A 23,033-nucleotide genomic window follows, 5' to 3' on the forward strand; every position below is an offset into this window, starting at 1 on the left:
CACTTACAGATGTTCCTGAGTTGTATTTGTGGCAACTGTTATTTTAGCACAAATTTCTAAACACTGCTGGTTTTCTTTCAGCTCATACTCCAGAAAGAGATGCATGTAGTCTATGCCTTATCACATGTTTGTGGCCAGGATAGAACACTGTTGGCTGGCATTTTATTGAAGATATTTCTTCATGAAAAGCTTGAGTCACTATTGTTACGAACACTAAATGACAGGGAAATAAGCATGGAAGGTACTGTACTAATTACATTAACATTAGCTGAAACTCTGGGGAGGGAATGACTCCTATGTCTTAATTTCTGTCTCCTTTCTTTATTGCATCATATATCAAACTGTGAACACAGCTTCTTTTTCTCCTCTGCTTTTTGTTATCTCATTTTCCCAACTTTACACTTTATTTTTTTCAGATGAAGCTACTACTTTGTTTCGTGCCACCACTTTAGCAAGTACACTTATGGAGCAATATATGAAAGCCACAGCAACACGTTTTGTTCATCATGCACTAAAAGACAGTATATTAAAGATAATGGAGAGCAAGCAGTCCTGTGAGGTGATAACTTGAACTATGTTTTTTTCAAATTTTGATTTATTGAAATGATGATCTACTGGTTATTTGCTTTAGAAGCATTTATTAATCCTTCAGAAATAATTTCAGTACCGGCTCTGAACTGATTATGAGGTTTTTTTCTAAATATGAGCTTGGACAATGTTCATAGCATCACTTTTAAATAAGCTTTTAAACTCAAATTTCTTTAAATTATGTATTTATTTTATATTTATAGCAGTTGTATGTTCTGTTGTAGCAGTTACTGAATGGCCTACCTTAAAAAACTTGTTTTAAGCTCCAGATATGCTAGAAGTCAATGTCTGAACTAAGTTTCATTTTTAAACTCCCTTACCTTAACTGCTTGTGTTAGATCCTATCTTTATTTCTAAAACAACTCTTCTAACTTCCGTTTCACTTGATTATGGAAAGGGGAGGGCTGTGTCCTCAGAATACTGGATTAAAAGATGAAAATATACACAGTTAGAAAAAGGTAGGTACTTACGGATAGTGTTAAATGTGCTGTTAAAAGCACAGTAGTGCACTAGAACTTAAAAACTTTGCTTTTTCACATTAGTTTTCTGGATAGCCCTTGAAACAGATTTGTAAGTTCTGTACAAGTATGAGATTTGTACAGCAGTAGAATATTTATTTTGAAATACTATTCAGTGTGAAATATTATCAAATTATATATGTAGTTCTATTCAAGAGACAAAACTTATGTCTTCTTCCCTTTTGGTTTTAGTTAAATCCTTCGAAGTTAGACAAAAATGAAGATGTAAACACTAATTTGGCACATCTACTCAGTATACTTTCAGAATTGGTGGAGAAAATATTCATGGCTGCAGAGATACTGCCTCCGTAAGTTTGCACTCTTCTGTTCAAATTTGTACTTGAAAATTCCTGTTTGTGGTTTACATTGCACCATAAACTAGTGTTTTATTGGTTTATCTTATACTAATCAGTATTAAGACTAAATTCTTTAGGGCTGTGTTGTGGCTTAGGTCTTTCAGGGAATTTCTTCCCATCTGTCATCTGAAAAAGACCCTGGGAGAAGAAGGGGGTGGCACCTGGGGGATGAATAGAAGGTGACTGAGTTAACAAAAGAGTGGCTGATGACCCTGGCATTCCAGTGAAGTCTTTGGGGAGTTTTGGGTGGGGGGGTTGGCTCTCCCACTAGGGTGTTTTTTTTAGAAATTGCAGCATAGAAATTGCTATGAGAGGTGTTGGGGCTGGCCTGAGACTTGCTGGGGGATAGGGGCTGCCTACCTTCCTTCCCGTGTGGGATGGGAGAGAGTGGTTGCATGCTGTGGGAATTGTGCATTTGTCTCAGGGACTTTTGCTATGCTGCAATTCAGACTACGACCGAATCTGCCTGTTTTACCCTGCTTCTGCTGGCTGCTACTTGGCAGTGCTGAGATTGAATGCTGACTGTGAGTTTGCAAAAGGAGCAATTTACTTCCTTCCTTCCTGGCACCAGCTGGCACAAGCCTTGCACCCTTTTTCTGCCTCGACAGAGCCCGCTAGCGCCCCCTGTCGGCTGCAAGTGAATCACTGCAGTTTTCACCTCACTGGCGCTGCCACCGCCCCCTGCTGGTTGTGGTCGTAACTACACCAAAGGGGAGTCCTAGTGCTTGGTGTGTGGGAAACTTATGTTATTGTGTTGTTGTTTGGTCTGTTGTTTTTGGGTTTTTTTTTTTTTTGGTTTTTTTTTTTGTTTTAATGTATATTCTAGTAAAGAACTGTTATTCTTTTTCCTCCTTTTATTTCCCTGAAAGCCCCATAATTTTTGGAGTTATAATAAATTGGAGGGAAGGGTATTCTTTTCCATTCTAGGAAGGTTCTTGCCTTCCTTGGCAGACATTTGTCTTTTAAACCAAGACAGGCTGTTGTATGTACAGAAAAAAAAAAACAACCCAATATATGAATCGTGCTTTTTTCCAAATGTGGTGAGTGTACCTTGGCTGGATGCCAGGTACCCACCAAGCCACTCTGTCATTCCTCTTCCTTAGTTGGACAGGGGAGAGAAAACATAACAAAAGGTTGAGATAAGGACCACTGAGAGATCACTCTCCAATTACTGTCACAGGGCAAAACAGACTCCAAGGGGTGAGGGAAAGAAGAAGAAAAAAAAAATGATATATTGTTTCTACAAAGAGCTAGGGGACAGTGCTAGTTAGCAGACAATTGTATATATTTAAGTCAGTTGCCAATTCTTTCCAGTCTTTCTACTCTGAAAGTGATGAAATTATTAAAAGCATTAACAATACAAATGGGTGGCAGTAGAATGACACCCTGCTTTGATTACTTCTATCTATTAGGGTATTAGAGAAATGCACAGGTTATTCTTTTCCTTTTTTAAAAAAAAAAGATAAAATAACTTCTTTAGCCTGAAACCACTGAATAAAAAGTGTGTAGCACTAACAGTTTTCTTTCACTTTTTTATTGTTAGCTTTTAATATAAAAAAGGATAAATTTTGCATTGTGCACTGGTTTTGTCTGGGATGGAATTAATTTTCTTCATAGTAGCTGGAATGGTGCTGTGTTTTGGATTTGTGACTAAAACAGCGCTGTTAACATGCTGGTATTTTGGCTGTTGTTAAACAGTATTTTCAGTGTAGAGGTTTTTGGGGTTTTTTGTCCTCCTTTTTGTTATTCAGCTGCTGTCTGCTGTTCCTTCCACCTCTGAAAAAAGATGAGTAGGGAGGTGTTATAAATAAAATCGACCAGATTCGATTTATCAGAAATTTAGAATTTTATTGTGAGACAAAATATCAGTCTCAGAAAGCCACAATTAAAAGGACAGCGTCGAGCCCGGGATCGCCGCTGGGTGAACACGGATAACAGACTCTGCCAGTCTGTTACCCCCCCAAGTTCACAACTTCGGTCTCCAGCCGCCCCTTTTTATACACTGGATCGTGGAGTGAAGTCCGGGATTCCGACGGTCTTCCCTCCGAGGTGTCTTCATTAATCATGCAAGTCCCGGTATCGGGAGTTTGAATGGACCGGTAGGGTGGAACAATGCAGCTGATGGTTGGGCCCGGGTGTGTCGTGGATATGTTAATTTTCAACAGAGACGAGTAGAGATATCCATCTGAAGTGATCATCTCGGTCTCCGGACTTGTATCTCCGTTTTCCGTTGTCCTTTGTATCCTTTCAGGGATTCCCGGCAGCGATAGTTTCTAGGCCCCCTTTCTGGTAATTCCAATCATACTTTCCTCGTGTCCCTCCCGTGCTTCCCGAGTTGAGGAAATTCTTTTAATTTGGTTTTTCCATTTTACTTTTACCCATATTAGTTTGAACAAATCTTTAACACTCATATTTATACAGTGAACATTTACCCTTTATAATTTGATAACACGAATTAACTTTAGCACATATATCACAATCCCCCCTCTTCCAAATTCACCAATTTAATTCGTGTTCCAGTTATAGTCTTTTTTCTCTGTCCAGATAAAAAAGCCTCTTAACCATTATTCTGTTAACATTTCCCCTGTTGTTTTACTCCAATATGTTCTTTCCATGTTTCCCTCCTGTATTTGGGCTTCAAATCTTTCTAACACCTGGGCAGCAGTACTCTTTTCCTCAGTTAGGTTCATAATTTTTGAGGTAGCTTTGTTCTTGGCTAACCCACCTGAGGCTAATTCAGGGTCCATAGGAAGGGCTGCTACTTGCATTCCCTGGACTACTGTGTGAATTAGTCTTATTAGGCAGGGTATTAGGCAGGGCAAGAATACTAATCCAGCTACAGAGCACAGGATAAAGAATCCCACCTTTTTCCACCAATCTCCTGCTCCAAATATTTGATCCCACCATGATGCTTTGAGTATTGAATTCCATTTTTGCAATGGGACATGTGCCACCTTTTTGATTTCTGCAGCCAAATCTCTGATAGTTTCTCCATAATCATTTATTTCGATACAACACTCTTGAGTCATCAAATTTTCCACAAACGCCCCCTTCTTCTGCTAATAAATAGTCTAAAGCTATTCTATTTTGGTACACGAAAGCTCTCATCTGTGAGTGCTGTCTGGCCAACAATTCCAAGGCGTCTGAGGTATGATTAGACACTATTTCTACTACAGCTTGTAACCTAATTAGTCGGTTCAACAAGTATACTGGGGTTCTGTATCCCCAGCTCCCATCTTGTGCCCATGTGGCGGGACCATAGTATTCTATAATGCGCTCTGCAGGCCATTCTTCCTCTCCCCATTTCTGATTCCCTCCCACTTGTGGAAGTTCCTTCTTTACCTCTCGCTTTCTCCTGCTGAGGGTCTCATACAAAGGAGCCCCTAGTAAATTGCTGCCAGTTCTGGGGAGTGTAAAGAAAGAGGGTCTAATCATACCTAGGGTACAAGACCCCTTCCATCTCCGGGGTAGCTCACTATATGCTTTTTTCCCACAAATCCAATAAATTCTGCTGGGTGCTTTCCATTTAATATTTATATTTTCAGGCTTTTCCCAAAATTCTACCAACTCAGTTAGGGAGTAGTAAGGGTTAGCGTTAGCTAGTTCATGCCAACAGAGTTCAATTTCCTCTACCCAACTACATTTCTCTTCCTTTTCCTTTCCCCAGTACCCATTAGGGGGTTCTGGTTGCCATATCTTGGATTTATTGTTGGAATTTACGGCTAGAGTGGATAGACAAGGAGTGTATCCCACTACATCATTGTAAACATTTCTTTCTCTGCTTATACAGATTGTCCCTATTACTCGTTCGTCTAGAGTCCATCCTCCTGGTCGGGTCAAAGTGTTTAAGATTTTGTTATCCCATTTTAGCAATTGTTCAGGGGTTAAACTCTCACCTTTCCAGGGCCATCTTTCTGCGGATCTCAATCCTCCACAGATCCAACAATTAGTTAGCCCTAATTCGGTAGCAATTTCTTGCACCAAATCCAGGAAAAGGTTTTTGCTGGAGGCAGCCAGGCTCCAATCATTAGATTGTTTTTCTAATTGTTCATATTGCTCACTTAGTGTCCTCATTCTTTCCTGCTCCATTCTCTTTTTCTTAGCCGCTAATTCCTGTCGTTTAAATTCTAAGGTTACCTTCTGTATCTTGTTCTCTGGGTCTAACCCTTCCTCATCTTTAGAAAAACAGAAAACCTTGTCCATCCTTAAACAAACCCTTTCATCATTTTCACCCAACATATCGAGTAATATAGGTCCACTGGCTAAAGCAGCTGTTTGTAATTTCTCATTTTGTCCCACCCAATATGTTTTCCCATCCAGGGCACACATTTTCAGTTTCTTCTTATCATAACATAAGGGGTTAACTTGTAAATATCCTACAAAAGTACTTTCTCTTTTTCCTCCAATCCAGACAGTCTTGTTACATTCCTTGCAGGTGGAGATCAGAGGAAGACTGCTTACCTCCCTTCTCCTCCTAGATATTGCCATCGGGTGATTGGATCTCTTCAATTTGACCCCTTCATTCCATTTGTGATTCTCCCCCCTTTTTAGTGTAAACCAGTCTACTCGTACCCTGGATTCCAAAACTCCGTTCCTGGTAAAGTTTGAAGGAACCTTGGAGGGATTAGTTCCCTCCCCCATTCTCTCTTGGGGGTTGTGGAGGCCATTCGTGGGGTACATGGCTAGACTCAGGATCACCAGGGTTACCCATGGGCCTATCCCTCTGCTCAACCCTTCGCCCGTTGGGTTGCCACCAGCGGCGGGGTAAACCATCTTCCTGGCAGCAGGGATATTCTTCCGGGTCCCTGCCGGTGCTCCTCTGAGCATATCGCCTCTTGTACTGTTCCCACCTAGTTATTTTTATTTGATCCGCTCCACAGGGTACTTTCACAACGTTCTCCTGCACTCAATTACGAGTGGATCCGCCCTTTTATTTTATCCTCCCCTTATCCCGTTAGTGAAATAGTGGAACCACTCAGGAGAATCCAATTCGAACAATCCCGATTCTGTGGCAACGTATAGGAATAGATTGGTAAGCCTGGCTTCCTCCTCGTAACAAGGTACACATAAACTCCAAGGTCTAGCTCCCCGGACACAATGAGTCACCCAAACTTGCTCACAATACCCGCACTTAAAATGAACAAAAGGATAGCAGGGGCATCCTGCCTGGTTACAACTTATCCGATAAGCGCTGGTCATTGGGTGTCTCGATGGATTCTCAGCTTTAAATCTCCAGGCGCTGAGGTGATTTTCCACTGCGGAGAGCTGCTGTGTTGTTCCACCTTTTTCACTCGGGAGGAATGGGTCCAGCCTTTTTCTGCTGTTCTCACTGCAGTATCTGTAGTGAGGAGGACGAGGAAAGGTCCCTCCCAATGCGATGACAGCGGGGCTTCTTTCCACGCTCTGATTAGCACCCGATCACCCGGCTGGATTTTGTGGATAGCAAATCCTAGGGGGGCGCTTTGTGCTATTAATCCGCGTCTCCGTAGTTCCTGTAGATTTTTGTTAATTAAGACTATATAAGACTGGATCTGACAATCCTCTACCCGGGGGTGTCCAATTAGCATTCCATGCTCATAGGGCATTCTATATAGCATCTCGAATGGAGATAATTCCGAACCTGAATGGGGTTGTGTCCTAATATTTAGGAGGGCTAGAGGGAGGCATTTAATCCATGACATTTTAGTCTCCAGCATAAGTTTTGATAACTGTGCTTTCAGAGTTTGATTCATTCTTTCTACCTGACCTGAACTCGGAGGATGCCAAGGTGTATGATATTCCCATCTGATTCCCAGGGCTTCTGCCAAGTTTCTTATGACCTTAGATGTAAAATGGGTTCCCTGATCTGAATCTATGGAGTCAGGGATCCCATATCTGGGTATTATTTCCTCTAGTAACCTGCGTGCTACTGTTTGAGCTGTTGCCCTGGGGCTAGGGAATGCCTCTACCCAATGTGTTAGTTGATCTACTATTACTAACAGGTATCTATATCTCCCTATTTTGGGTAACTCCGTGAAATCCACTTGTATTCTCCCAAAAGGACGATATGCTAAGGGGCGTCCCCCCAATGCATTTTGCCTAACCCTTGACTTATTAATTTTCTGGCACACTAAGCAACTCTGAACTTCCTGCTTTGCTAACTCAAAATACCTTTGCATCCAAAGAACTTTAGAAATTGTTCTGCTAAGGCTTGAGTTCCCCAATGGGTTTGTGCATGTAATCTCTTCAATATGGTCCTGGCATAGGCCTTTGGAATCAATTCTCGACCGTCAGCCAATTCCCATTTCCCATTTACTAAAATACCCCCTATTTTCTTGAATTCCTCAATTTCTTTTTCTGTAGGATGTGGAGAAAATTCTCTGGGGTTTTCTGTTCTGCTCTCCGGGATGTCTAGGGTGAGGAGAGCTGCCTTTCTGGCTTCCTGATCAGCCAGATTATTGCCACGTATTCTGAATTGTAATCCAGCTTGATGACTCTTTACATATACTACTGCAATTGCCTCAGGTTCCCTTACTGCCTTGAGGATTTGTCTTATCAAATCCTCATGTATTAAACCTTTCCCTCTGGTGTTTACTAGTCCTCTTTCTTCCCAAATTTTTCCAAAAGTATGTACTACCCCAAAAGCATATTTTGAGTCAGTAAAAATAGTCCCTATTTTTCCCTTAAGTTCTTTGAGAGCTTGTAATACAGCATACAATTCACATGCCTGGGCTGACCAAGAAGTACCCAAGGGGCCTGATTTGACTACTTTCCCAGTTTTCCCATCTATAATAGCATATCCTGATTTTCTTTTCCCTTCTATAACTCTGGCTGATCCATCTACGAACCATTTTTCCCCTTCTTCAAGTTCTTCGTCCTCCAGATCCTCTCTAATCTTTGTCTGTAATTCTATTAGGTCCGTACAATTATGTATAGGCTCAGATGATGCTTCCCCAAACAGGAACCCAGCAGGGTTACTTGCTTGTGTTGTTTTTAATTCTAATTCTGGAGCATGGAGAAGGATGGCCTCATATTTCAAAAGCCTTGCATCCGTGAGCCATTTCTCAGCTTTTTGTTGCAAAACAGTTCTTACATTATGTGGGGTATAAACTGTAATGGGAGCCCCAAAAGTAATCTTTTTGGCTTCTTCTACTAATAAGGCTACAGCTACTATTGCCTGTAAACATGTAGGCCACCCCCTGCTTACAGGGTCCAATAGCTTGGAAAGGTAACCTACAGGCTTTCTATCTCCAGCCCATTCTTGTGTCAAAACCCCATGTGCTGTGTGGTTCCCTACATTTACAAATAATTGGAATTTCTTATTTATATCAGGGAGGCTTAATACTGGGGCAGTTACCAAAGCACCCTTTAGTTGTTCCAGTTCTTTGTCATCCTGTTCAGTCCATTTTATCTTTTCTGCAGTTAGTTTTTCATACAAAAATTTAGCTTTTTCACTATACCCTTCTATCCATTGTCTACAATATCCTAACAGCCCCAATAGCTGACGTACTTGTCTTTTGGTTCTAGGGGGAGGCAATTCTATAATCCCAGCTGCTCTTGCAGGATCTAATTTCTTTTTCCCTTTTACCAGCCAATGCCCTAGATATTTCACCCCTGATTCGGTGAACTGTAACTTTTGTTTTGCTACCTTTAATCCCTTTTCCCCTAGAAAGTTCAATAAATCAATGGTACATTCCCTTACATCTTCCTCCGTTTCACCAGCCTCCAATAGGTCATCTACATACTGTAAGATCTTTGTCCCTTTCCTAGGGGAGAACTGACTTAATAATTGTTCTAATGCTTGTCCAAATAAATTTGGGGAGTCCACAAATCCTTGGGGAAGGGAGGCCCATCTTAACTGTTGTTTCCTATTAGTGTCTGGATCCTCCCATTGAAATGCAAAAAAGTCCCTGCTGCCTTCAGCTAAAGGGCAGGTCCAGAATGCATCCTTTAGATCTATAACACTATACCAAGTATCCTCTGGGGATATCCTATTCAGAAGGGTGTAGGGGTTAGCCACTACAGGGAACCGGGTTCTTGTTTTTTCATTTATGGCTCTTAAATCCTGCACTAACCTATAATTCCCATCTGCCTTTTTAATAGCCAGAATTGGGGTATTGTGCCTGGACATACACGGCTCTAATATGCCCTTCCTTATTAAATTTTCTATTATAGGTTTCAGTCCCTGTCTCCCTTCTAAAGGGATTGGGTACTGCCTGATCCTTATGGGATCTTCAGGCCTCTCAATTTCAATTGAAATGGGTTCCATAACCAATTTCCCGGCTTCTTTCCCTGTATGCCATACCTTGGGGTTAATTTTGTCCTCATCTTCACAGGTTAGTTTATATATGCTAACCATTATCTGTGAATTCCTTACAATGAGGTTAATACCCAGTGCAACAATCAGGTCCCTACCCAGCAGGTTGTAATCAGCTTCTTCCACTAACAACATGTCCCCCAAGCAAATTTTATTCTCTGATTCTATTTCCACATTCTTTACAATGGGGACCTTAAACGGTTCCCCTTTAGCTCCTATAACCACCATAGATTCTTTGCTTATTTGGCACCCTGGGGGCAACTGTTTAAATGTACTTTTCTCAGCCCCAGAATCTACTAAAAAATCCATTTTTGTTCCTTTGGGTCCTATCTTCAATGTTATCAAGGGCTCCCCCGATGTTATGGACCCCAAAAGATAAAGCCCCTGACGTCCCTAGTCCTCCTGAAACATCTTTTCATCCCTTATCCTCTTTGGACAATCCCTTTTCATGTGTCCTTTTTCTTACAGTAAAAACATTCCAACCCCTCCATTTGATTCCCTGAGGTTCCTTTCTGCGGACGTATTGGCCCCTTCGGTGGTGCTTTCCTTAAGGGTTTCTCCGAAGCTTGCGGGCGTTCCTGTTTCTGGGCTTCCCTTACAGCAGCTACTAATACCCTAGCCTGTATTTTCTGTTTTTCCTCATCCCTTCTCATATAGATTTTCTGGGCTTCCCGTAGCAATTCCTGTAGTCCCTTCTCCTGCCATCCCTCCATCTTCTCCAGCTTTTTCCTGATGTCGTCCCGCGATTTTGCTACAAACTGGGTTTTCAACAGTACCTCTCCCACGGGAGAATCGGGGTCTGTCCCTGAATATATCTGGAGGCTTTTTCTCAATCTTTCTAACCATTCTGTGGGAGTCTCATCTTTCCCCTGACATTCCCCGAAAACCTTACTCAGATTTTGTCCCCGGGGCATGGCCTCTCTGATTCCCTGTATGATAATGTTCCTCATATCAATCATACTTCTCCTACCCTCCTCGGTCTGAGCATTCCATCGGGGATCTTGGCTTGGCCATTTCTGATCTCCGGGAGTGCTCTGAGGGTTTCTCCGTTCCCATTCCCTTATTCCTGCCTGCCTGATCATTTCTCTTTCTTCCGTATTGAACAAAGACCTTAGAATGGCTGTGAGATCCTCATATGAATAGATGCTAGTTCCCAAAAACTCGTCTAGCCTTTCGGAGACCCCTAAAGGGTCATCCATAAGCTTCCCCATCTCCTTTTTGAAGGCTCTTACATCACTGGTATTAATCGGGACTTTTATGTACCCGATAATTCCCGGGGCGGTGGGTATTTCCCTTAGGGGGAGAAGATTAGCCTTTTCACCCTCCCCTTCACTCTCCACCTCATTCATTCTCTTTAGCTGTCTTCGGGTCCTCCTAGCGGGAGGTGAGTGTTTCGCTTTTGCCTAACCCTGCTGTGTATTTGCAGGGGGACTAAAGAAAGCCGCCAAATCTAAATCAGGCAGCAGGTCATCCCGTGTTGGTGCAGGGGTGTGTGTACTTTGTGTCCTCCCTCCCAGTGGCTGAGGGGCTTGTACAGGTTCTAGCGGGGGAGGGAGCCCAACCGGTGGGAACGGGGCCCCTGATTGTGATTCTAGCGGAGGGGCAGATGGAAGAGACAGGGGCATAGGGATTCCTCGTCCTAAAGGAGGTCCTAATCTCCCAGGGTTTTGCGGATGATTCTGCTCTGGGAGGGGAGGGGGCGAGGGCACAATGTAAGGTGGGGGTAGATTGTCTAAGGGTTCCCATTTATCCCCTGAGACAGCGGTAGGGTTTTCTATCTTTACGGGCAACAGCCTCGCATCAATTTTTCCCCAGACCCCAGCATATTCCTGTTCCTCCGCATTTCCCTTTTCTCTTACATAAAGCACCAGTGCCTTACATATCCATTCCTCAAACGTTCCAAACACGGGCCAAGTTACGTGATCCCGTATTTCCACCCCTCCCCACACTTCTATGCAATAGTGTATCATCTGTTTCTTGGATTTTCTTTCCCTTATGGGACATTCTTCTCAATGTTCTAACATCCATCCCAGCGGGCTCTCAACTGGGATTTCGGGGATTCCTTTACCGGTTCCCCGTTTTGTTTTTCTTAAATTCCTTCTATTAGTTTTGCTTTTTGTTTGCCCCATGGTGGGGGTTTACCAGATACTTGCCCTTTGTGGGTGATCGCTCCCCCCCCGGGGTTTCTCTGGTGTGTGTGAGCTCTCCCTTCTCCTTACTTCCTCCCCGGACCGTTCCTGGTCCAAGGTTGAAAGGTTTACCAGTCCCCGGAACTCTTGTAAGGACGTAACCTTCCCTTTCAGCCTTCCTGTGACCGATCCCCCCTTTCCGAAAACTCCCCGAGTTTTCAGGGCTTAACGTGTGAGGTGCGTTTTACCCCCGGAACTTTCGCTTCCCCCGCAACCGACCACGCCCCTCACGGGACAATGGAACTGCGATTTTGGGGTCCCACTCGCTTCGTGATAAAATCATGTCTCACTCACACGCTCGGTCACCCCCACTCAACCACGCAATACTTACGATCCTTTTCCTGCGTGGGCTCTTCGTGCACGTAGATTTTTATGAGTAGATCTCTTTGCCGCGGCTCCGGAGGTTCTGCTTCCAAAGAAAAACCTCCCCGAGTTCCCTGAGAGCTCTGACCTCGCCTATCTCCCTTTTAAGTGTGGCTTTTGCGGTTTCTGTTCATCGTGTGGTTGATCGGTTCCACCCGGCTACCCCAGCTCTGCCAGGCCGCTGAATTCAGCAGGGCGCCTCCTGGTCAGAGACGGGGGTCCCACGGGGGTCCCGGTATCACTCCAATCACGTCGGGGTCACCAGAATTGTTATAAATAAAATCGACCAGATTCGATTTATCAGAAATTTAGAATTTTATTGTGAGACAAAATATCAGTCTCAGAAAGCCACAATTAAAAGGACAGCATCGAGCCCAGGATCGCCGCTGGGTGAACACGGATAACAGACTCTGCCAGTCTGTTACCCCCCCAAGTTCACAACTTCGGTCTCCAGCCGCCCCTTTTTATACACTGGATCGTGGAGTGAAGTCCGGGATTCCGACGGTCTTCCCTCCGAGGCGTCTTCATTAATCATGCAAGTCCCGGTATCGGGAGTTTGAATGGACCGGTAGGGTGGAACAATGCAGCTGATGGTTGGGCCCGGGTGTGTCGTGGATATGTTAATTTTCAACGGAGACGAGTAGAGATATCCATCTGAAGTGATCATCTCGGTCTCCGGACTTGTATCTCCGTTTTCCGTTGTCCTTTGTATCCTTTCAGGGATTCCCGGCAGCGATAGTTTCTAGGCCCCCTTTCTGGTAATTCCAATCATACTTTCCTCGTGTCCCTCCCGTGCTTCCCGAGTTGAGGAAATTCTTTTAATTTGGTTTTTCCATTTTACTTTTACCCATATTAGTTTGAACAAATCTTTAACACTCATATTTATACAGTGAACATTTACCCTTTATAATTTGATAACACGAATTAACTTTAGCACATATATCACAGGAGGGCATGCAAGCTGACCCCAACTGACCAAAAGGATGTTTCCCAAGTACCTCTTATGCATGGTGAGGCCCTGTTTTACTGGAAGTGGCTGGACATCTGCCTACTAATAGGAAGTCATGAATTAATTCCTTATTTTGTTTTGCTTGTGTACACAACTTTGCCTATTAAACTGTATTTATTATGGCCTATGAGTTTTTCTTGATTTTGCCTTTCCAATTGTCTTATGTTGCTCAGGAGGAGTGAACAAGCAACTTGGTGGGGGCTTAGATGCTGGCTGGAGTCAACCCATGACAATCATTTCTGGAGTCCGATGTCGGGCTTGAGAGGTTCTAGATAACAACAGATTTGATCTGAGCATGCTGGACTACATTTGTAGTTCTTATAACTGTTTAGTTATTACTTGGCAAGTTGTTACTTGCTCTTGCTGGTCACAATGTTGCCTTTTTTTTCTTGATACTGGTTTATTTGTTACATCATCTGCTTCATGACATGCTCCATCTCTTGCTCTGCCTCAAACTCTAGTGCTTGATAATAGCTGCTTTTGGCTTTTGCAGTTTGCTGTGTTTTTTTTCACTTTGTTGCGCTTATGTCTGGGAGAGCAATGGTAATAGCACTGGCCTTAAGCCTAATCTATTGTTTGTGTCATGCATTGCTATTGTCCCAGTACTCTGGAAACCACCTCTGAGGCAATTAACAATTGCACCTTTTTCCTCTTCTCTGGAAGCCATTTTGTGGGGGGAATGAAGAATGGCACCTTCTCTTCTCAGTGGTAGATGTTTCTTGCCTTGTTACAATGACTGGTTTCTGGAACATCCTTGTGTAATCAGAATGTTTATATTGGTATGTGTTGTGAATATAATTCTGGCTTTTCAAAAAGGTAGTCAGCTAATTTGAAATGCCACACAGGGATGTGCTCTGAGGTTCATGGGTGGCAAGGTGTATAGAACTTGGGCAGGTACCTAGAATGTTCCCCCTACAATGACATAGAACTTGAAACCTGAACAGGCATGGAATGCTATTGAAACAACACAACACTTGATAAAATTATGCTTTGTCTATATCAGACACAACTAGCACTGTGCTGGGGCCTGCTCTACCCCTACTGAACCTATGTTAAACACTTGAAGGGCTCAAGAGGGTCTCTGGATGTTAGAACATACAGACACTAGCTAAGCCAGAGATCTAACTCTCAGCTATAACAGTTGTTCCTATAGACAAGAAAAAACTATGGAAGCAGAGGTCCACCTGTGTGTCGCTAGTGGACACAAATACTCACAGAATTGACTCTACACAAAATGAAGGCTGAAGAAGGAAAGACTTTAATTGTTTACAAAGGCCTCGCTTTATAGGTTTTGAAGAATGACTAGGGATTGGAGAACAAGGCTACCACCTCTTCATCCCTCTGGCTAGGCTAGAAGTCCATCAGTTGACTATCATTAGAAAGGAATGTGGAAAAACAAGATGTTTACATCAGGAAGCTGTGAGAAAATTCAGTCAGAGCTGTAGACATCTCACAGAAGCTCACATAATATGGCAACACACCTGTCTAGTAATGGAAGAAAAACCTCCTCCTGAGGGGACAGCAGGAAGAAGAATCAGAAGAGTTAGCCTGTTCTGCAGCAGAGTAGTTACAAGAACAGGAGAGGGAAGAGACTGAAATCATAAATGAATCAGAAATCACACGGTTTCTATCCTAGAGTGAACTGAGAGATATGTGGAAAGATTATGGTCACCAACCAGATGAGCAAATTATGACCTAGTTGCTCCAATGCTGGGATATTGGGTCCAACAGTTGGGAATTATAGAAGGTAGACAAGACCAGCAACTGGGATCTCTAGTAAGGGACCATGAAATCAACAAAAGGACAGAAAGATGGGCAGCAATCCACAGTCTCTGGATGTGGCTCCTGTCAAGTATGAAGATAAGGTATTCCTTCAAGGCAAATCTTGTAAACTGCTGAGGCAAGAGGACCATGTTTGAGGAAGGTATTCAGTATCTGAGGGATTTAGGGATGGTGGTGACCTACAGCAATCTGAAAAATAAGCAGGCTTCCAAAGATCTGGATGAAGTCCTGTATTTCCAGTCCATGTGACAGAAGCTTGTACGGAACACACTAATGTTGTGCACCAGCACCCTGGTGATAATAGACAGACATTGATGCACCAACTGTGGAAAAACTGATCTGCCAGCTCTGGTGCTCTTAAGAGAATATCCCTTTCTCCTTACTCTTACAGTTTGGTGCCTCGGCTATCAAGAGTGCCATATGAAATCAGCTTTTCTCTGCTCTAAGGAAAAAGGGCTGTGGGTCCACTCTGTATGCTACCCTGTAATTCTAGCTCTACAACCACAGGGAAGACATGAACTGAAACATTGCACCTACCTCAAACCTAGACCACATATGTGAGTTGCAAGGACAAGCAGCAGCCAGAAAAGCTCCATTCAGAAAAGATTACTGCTCCAGTTGCTGTTGAGCAGTTCCCCAGACAGAGTAGAAGGGTTGATCCTCCTGATCCTAATGAAGGGACTTCTGGTTTACAATTACAGGAGCTGGGTAATGAATGCTCCAACCAAGAACAGAGGGGTCAGGCAGAGGACTGTGTGGATTCAATGACCTGGCACATCAAACCCATGGGAGTATAAGGTTTTGGTGGACATGGGTGCACAGTGTACCCTAATGCCATTAGGGTCCAAGAGGATGAAACCCATCTGGATTTCTAGAATAACAAGGGCATCCCAACAATTTGTGTTTGAAGCTGGGGCGAGCCTCACAGGGAATAAGTAACTGAAGTATCCTATTGTGACTGACCTAGAGACTCCATGTATCCTTGGTACAGACTGTTTCAGGAGAGGGTATTTCAAAGATCTAAAAGAGTAGTGGTGGGCCTTTGGTGTAGCTGCTGTGTATGCACAGAAGAATAAACAACTGTCTACTTTGCCCGGCCACTTGCAGGACCTTCTGTTATGGGTTTTATTAAGAGCAGCAGGTGCAGACTGCCACCATGATATTGAACTAGTGGCAATATTGCACCAACCAAGACTCCCTGGTTGCCCTTCATAAGCTGATTCATCAATTGGAGACCCAAGGAGTAATCAGTAATACTCAATCACTCTTGAATAGTTCCATATGGCTTGCAAAAGTCTGGCAGAGGGTAGAGATTAACAGTGGACAATCATGGCCTGAATCAAATCATGCCATGGTTTAGTGCTGGCATACTGGACATGAAAGAACTCCAGTATGAGCTGGAGTTGAAGTGGCTGGTCTGTGGATAAGTGTATGCTAGAACAGGTATGCCTCCAAAGGGACTGCAGCCCATGGAGAGAATCCATGCTGGAGTGGGGGCAAGGCATGGAGTTCACTGTGATGTAAAACTCTGTAGCCTGGTTCAAAAGGACCAGGGGTGGAAATTGTAATGGATATGTGATTATACTGTTGTAACCCATGGTTTGAGTTGCATGCTAGAAGTAGTACCATAAAAGGGACCACCTGAACTAGTGGTGGATGAGCCTTGCAAAAAGCAGCGCAAGTGCAGCAGTGATGCAATCTGAGCTGCCTTTGGTGCCAAATGACTCCACACAATGCAGTACTTCTGTTCCAAGTGACCACCATAACAGAGCCCAGGTTACAGACTAAGTGAACTGAATGGACATTTTATGGACACTTTGGGGGGGGGCTATAGACTAAGGGAATGATATCTGTATGCATACTAATGGATAGGAAGATGGTGTGGTGGTTAATGAAGATGTACTGGATAGTGTACAACCCAAGCATATTATTCAAATGGTATGGAAAAAGAGATGGAGATTATTTTCTTCACAACAGCCTGAATGGTGTTCTCTTTTAGATTTGTGACTAAAACAGTGTTGATAACACACCCATGTTTTGGCTGAACAGTACTTGCACAGTGTTGAGGGTTGTATTTTCTCTCCCCATTCTGCCCTACCCCCCAGTAAGTAGGCTGGACATGGGTAAGAAGTGAAAGGGGAAACAGCTGGGATGGCTGACTCCAACTTACGAAATGGATATTCCGTATGATATGACATTCTGCTTTGCAATAAAGCTGCAGAGAAAGAAGGATGAAGGAGACACATTTTGGAGTTACTGCATTTGTCTTCCCAAGTAGCCATTATGTATGATGGAGCCCTGCTCTACTGCAGATGGCTGAACGCCTGAATGCCAATGGGAAGTAGTGAATTAATTTATTTTGCTTTCCATGCATGCACAGCTTTTACTTTACCTATTGTGCTGGCTTTGTACAGAAGTAATTTTTTCAAGAAAGTTATAGCAAAACCAGTGACTAGGTATGAATACTGACATCTAGTAAAGCCACTAGAAAGGTGACACGCCTCTATGAAAAAACAGGCTAAAAATCAGAGAAAATCCCAAGAAGTTCTCTTTTCCTTCTGGCCTGGGAACAGGTAACAATTGGGCCTGGCTCCCTCCTTGCTGCAGGGGCTGGACTGGCCAGGCCCTGCCTGGGGCCAGGCCCCTTCCCAGGAAGCACACCGGGCCCTGGGGTCAGGCCCGGGCCCGGTGACTGCTGGGCAGGGGGAGGAGACAGAGCCCCATCCTGGCCGGATCGGGCCCAGCGGCTGCTAACATTCTGCCACTAAGCTGCCCCCCCCCATCGCGGCCCCGAGAGGCCTAGCCAAGGCCAGAAGCTAGGCCCATTCCCCCCCCCCAGCACGGCTTTCTGAAGAATCCTTTACTGTAGACACCTCTGGCCACTGCTACCAAGTCATCTGGCAGAGGGGAGGGGTTCAGCCCTACAGCTGGAGTTTGGGTGCGGCTGGGGTCCCGGGGATCCTGGCGCAGTTCGGCACAGCCTGATTTTACTACCTTTGGCCACTGCCCAGGGAAGAACCATCATGCCCTCTGCAGGCCTGGGAGAATGTTAACTTTTCCTTGACAGATGAAACTTGCAAAACGTTAAATCCTCTCTGAGTGAGAGAAAAGACAATGAAGACATGCAGAGAGACAATATGAAGACATCAAAGTGAGTGAAGGAAGAGTTACATCTTAGATGGAAGAGAATGAGAAGATGCCTTGGTTTTAGGCTGAAGATCTTTTGTGAGCTATGGTAATAGACTGTAATATGCTAGAATATCCCTTTAAGTTGTGGAAATATGCATTGGGGAGATGATAAGAGTGTTCAGATTGCAGATATAAGCAAGGGCATTTGTGGTGGACTAAGTAAATATTGAAGTAGCTGTGATCTTATGGGAAGCTTGAGCAGAGAGATGAGATGAAGATGAAAATGAAAATGAAGACGAAGAAGATCTGTCCCTAGAAAGAGAAAAGATCTCTGTTCCTAGAGACAAAGAAAAACCTTTGGTTTTGGAACCATTCATCTTTAAAATGATATCCCATGAGTACATGTCCCATATGCAGCCAGGGGAAGGCTGGGTGATATGGGAGGGACTTCAGAACTGCAGATTCCTGGGCGGCTGCTTTTGTGAGAATTAAAAAAGCCACAAGAGAACTGTTCTTGTCTTGTGGGAAGTTCCATAGCAGACCAAAAGAGACTTCTCTCTCTAAATGAACTGATAAAAGACTGTTTTATAGGTGGGAAACTGACCAAGGGTTCCAAGTTTTGTCTCTACACGTTGTCCATGAGAAAGGAAAAGAAGCTCTTGGGGGAGAGGAGAAGTGTTTTAAAGGTTTTATTCTGATTCATATTTTTTTCTCTCTTGTAGTTTTGTTAATAAACCTGTCTTTATACCCTTTTAAGTTTTGACCCTGCTTTGCTTCTCTCCTAATCCTATCACAGCACAAAAAGAGTAAATAATTCTAGTACACTCAAACCACTGCACATAATTCAGGAAACAGAAATAGGTGAACTTGAAACCACTACACAAATTGGTGTTTCCACCTGGTTTTGACCTGAAACCGTCACACCTATTAAATTGTCTTTATGTCAGCTCGTGAGTTTTTCTTACTTTTTGCCCTTCTGTACATTTGAAAATGAAACAGAGTTGGGTGGAACTGTTGATCTGCTTGAGGATAGGAAGGCTCTGCAGAGGGATCTGGACAGGCTGGATCGATGGGCTGAGGCAAATTGTATGAGGTTCAATAAGGCAAAGTGCCAGGTCCTGCACTTGGGTCACAACAACCCAAGGCAGTGCTACAGGCTTGGAGTGGCTGGAAAGCTGCCCAGTGGAAAAGGACCTAGGAGTGCTGGTTGACAGCCAGCTGAACATGAGCCAGCGTGTGCCCAGGTGGCCAAGAATGCCAATGGCATCCTGGCTTGTAGCAGAAATAGTGTGGCCAGCAGGACCAGGGAAGTGATTGTTCCTCTGTATTTGGCACTGGTGAGGCCATACCTTGAATCCTGGGGTCGGTTTTTGGCCCCTAACTACAAGAAAGACATTGAGGTGCTGGAGCATGTCCAGAGAACAGCAACAGAGCTGAGGAAGAGGCTGGAGAATAAGTCCTATGAGGAGTAGCTGAGGAAGCTCAGGTTGTTTAGCCTGGAGAAAAGGAGGCTCAGGGGAGACCTTATCATTCTCTGGAACTACCTGAAAGGAGGTTGTGGCAAGGTGGTTGTTGGTCTCTTCTCAAGTAGCAAGTGATGAGAGGAAATGGCCTCAAGTTGTGACAGTGGAGGTTTAGATTGGATATTAGGAAAAATTTCTTCACCTTTAGGGTTGTAAAGTGATATGTTTCTGCGTGAGGCCAGTGTGATTTTAGCCCCACAAAGGTGTATCAAGCTCTGAGGGTTGCCAGCAGCCTCTCTGAAATGGCTTATAAAAATTAGCGAGATGGCATGATCAGAGGTGTTTGGAAAAGTAAAAAGGCTTTAATTAAAGTGAAAATAACAAACTATACAAAACAAAAGAATAAAAGGCATGCATGGTGCAGGGAGGTCCCTTGCACCTGCTAAGACACCCCAAAAAGCACCGAGAAACTCCGTGCTCTCTTAAGTACTTAACGATCAAGGAGGGTTTTTTTGGCAAGCTGCCCAATAGAAAATAGCTACATTTCTTGAGGAACAGCTGAAGGATCCAACAGGTGCCTTTGTCCTGGCACTGGGCCAATTATGGTGAGAGAAGCATAGAAGTTTCTGGTTCTTTTTCCTTAAAAGATACAGGGTGAAACTTACACTTTTTCCTAATATGGAAACACCTGATAGGGCATTGTCGCGGTGCTGTTCCTCGCGCTGATGAGCGCGGCCACGGGCTAGCTCAGTCTCCTGCACCGCGGCAACGTATGAGGTCGGGGTGGCAAGTCGGGCAAGCCACCTCCTCCCTGTGGGTCTTGGTTCCCCTCTCAGCAACGGCCAGCAGATGGCGTATGCAACCCACGGCAGCTAATCAAAAGGCGGACTCCTCTGGGCTCAGTTAAACAGGATTTTATTCAGGGGGAGAGGCAGCACGGGGCTCAGCACTCTCTGACCCACAGCCCAGAAGAGACCCCGGGGGCAGGCGTGCATGAGCTTTTAAAGTGGGGTGGAAACAGGGGTGGCGACAACCGGTCAGCCAGTCACAGGAATCGGGGGGTTAACCGGGGGTGTGAACCATGGAACTGGGGACCAATCACAAAATGAGGGGAGGGGGTCTCCCCGGCCCCAGCCTATCACTCAGCACCCCTCCTGGAGGATTCTAGAAGCCAGGGAAGGGTCTCTGAGTGGCAGGCAGGCGACCACGAGGAGGGGGGGGCGGGGATTGACAGCGACAGGTGCAGGGAAGGGATGAATGACAGAAAACGTCGGGTTTTACAATAGACAAAACAACCGATGCAGAAGGGAAAACCAATGCAGAACACAGGGGTATACAGTGAACGAAACCATTATAAAAATAACTTAAAAATCTTACAAAAATAACTTAATAACTTAATAAAACAATTCTCACACCACCACATCTCCCCCTTTTTTGTTTTTTCAAGAGGAGTGGGACTGGAACGGAGGAGGGAGGTCAGTGATGCTGCGTTGGGTACCCCAGTCCATGCTCTTCTTCATCCGGATTTCGTTCTCCGTCTTCTGGGGTCCCCTCCAGCACCTCTTCCAACTCCAGTCCTTCCTCCTCATGGTCCTCTTCTGATGGCATGGTGACATGGTTAACTGTGGGGGAGTGTGAGGTGGCGGAAACCAAATTATACAACATCTTTTTTAAAAGTCCGAAAGCAAGGATAACAAGTAATAAAACAAACAAACACAGCAACCCAGTTTTATCATAGATGAAGCCCAACCGGAGATTCCCCAATTAGAAGACAGTCTGCCCAGCCAGTCCTTGGTCTCCCTTTTGATGTTGGTCACTTGTCGGATGGCGGTGTAGTTGTTCTGTTGGTGGACCAGCCATCCGACGACTGGGAGACTCAGGCTGAGCGTTGACAAGGCTCCGAGGGCTAGGTGGAACCTCTTCAGAGTGGGGAATCCGGCTCGGGTTGCTGTTATGAAAAACTGAAAGACACTAAACAAATACATTACTTAAATTTGACAACAGCAGGGAAAGGGATGGCTCCGCCCGGAGCTGATGTTCAGCTCTCCTCGTTCAGTGTTTTCCTTTTTCGCCTCCACGCTGCCACGGTGACTTGCGGACTGTTGATTTTGCCAGATCCTGGGCTTTTGGGAACATAGGGCCTCACCCACTTAGCTGGAATCCATTTTGGTCCCGTGGGGGTGGACACGCAGGCGTACCCACGTCCCCACGTGACCAGATCGTGTGGCCCTTCTGTCCCTCCAGACCCAGGATCTCTGACCATGACCTGCGGTCGTTCTTTGACCCCAAACAGCGAGCTGGCACCGAAGTGCCGGACGATGGGCGGATTGAGACCTTCGTAAGAACAATTCAGGAAATTAATGATAAACAAAGCTCTGGCCAGCCTGACTGATGGTGACTCTGTCTTGAGGACCCTCTGCTGCTGATGTAGTACACGCTTGATGGTCCCATGGGTCCTCTCAACCATGGCTTGGCCTGTGGGGGAGTGAGGGATGCCGGTCTTGTGCTCCACCCCCCATTGCTGCAGGAAGCTACGAAGCTCCCTGGATTTATACGCCGGGCCGTTATCGGTTTTCAGTTCTCTCGGAATGCCCATGAAGGAGAAGGCGTGGATGAGGTGTTTTATGGCATCCCCGGCCTTCTCCCCTGTGTGGGCAGAGGCGAACACGGCTCCAGAAAAGGTATCCACGGATACATGAATATACTTTTGTCGTCCAAATTGTGGGAAGTGTGTGACATCCGTTTGCCACACCTCACAGCTCCGCAGCCCTCGGGGATTAACCCCTGCATGTAAAGTTGGAACAGCCTGCTGGGAGCAGGATGGACACGCGGCCACGATCGCTCTGGCCTGTTCCCGCGTAAGGTGGAAACGGCGAACAAGGCCAGGCGCGTTTTGGTGGAAGAGCTGGTGGCTGAGTTTCGCCTGCATAAAGATGTTTGGCAGGGGGGCCATCTCAGCGGGGGCAGCAAGGGCATCAGCCTTCCTGTTCCCCTCTGCGATGAACCCTGGCAAATCGGTGTATGACCTCGTATGCATCACAAAATAGGGTTGCTCTCGGTGGGAAACCAATCTAACTAATTTCGAGAGCAAGTCATAAAGCGCTATGTTGGACACCTCCTGTAAAATCGCCTGATCTGCTCTGGATACCACCCCCGCCACATAGGCGGAGTCTGTGACCAGATTAAAGGGTTCGGGAAACCGCTCAAATGCCCTAACGACAGCGGCCAACTCAGCGACTTGAGGTGATCCTTCCACCTCGGCAATATCAGCCTCCCACTGCTGAGTTTGAGGGTCCTTCCAAGTCAGAACTGACCTGTGGGACCTTCCGGACGCATCTGT

General features: G+C 44.9%; 1 protein-coding gene across 1 annotated transcript in view; it reads left to right on the forward strand.

The window, feature by feature from the left end:
* The window catches only part of LOC120764944 (ras GTPase-activating protein 1-like), a 133,283-nt gene that overhangs the window by 79,219 nt on the left and 31,031 nt on the right, over nt 1-23,033 (forward strand). Inside the window, exons 17-19 of the mRNA XM_040089119.2 lie at nt 82-241; nt 417-559; nt 1,299-1,414. Of these exons, the coding sequence (XP_039945053.1) occupies nt 82-241; nt 417-559; nt 1,299-1,414 (419 nt within the window). The remainder of the gene's footprint in view (nt 1-81; nt 242-416; nt 560-1,298; nt 1,415-23,033) is intronic.

The sequence above is a fragment of the Hirundo rustica genome, chromosome W (genome assembly GCF_015227805.2).
Source record: "Hirundo rustica isolate bHirRus1 chromosome W, bHirRus1.pri.v3, whole genome shotgun sequence".
NCBI classification, from domain to species: domain Eukaryota; kingdom Metazoa; phylum Chordata; class Aves; order Passeriformes; family Hirundinidae; genus Hirundo; species Hirundo rustica.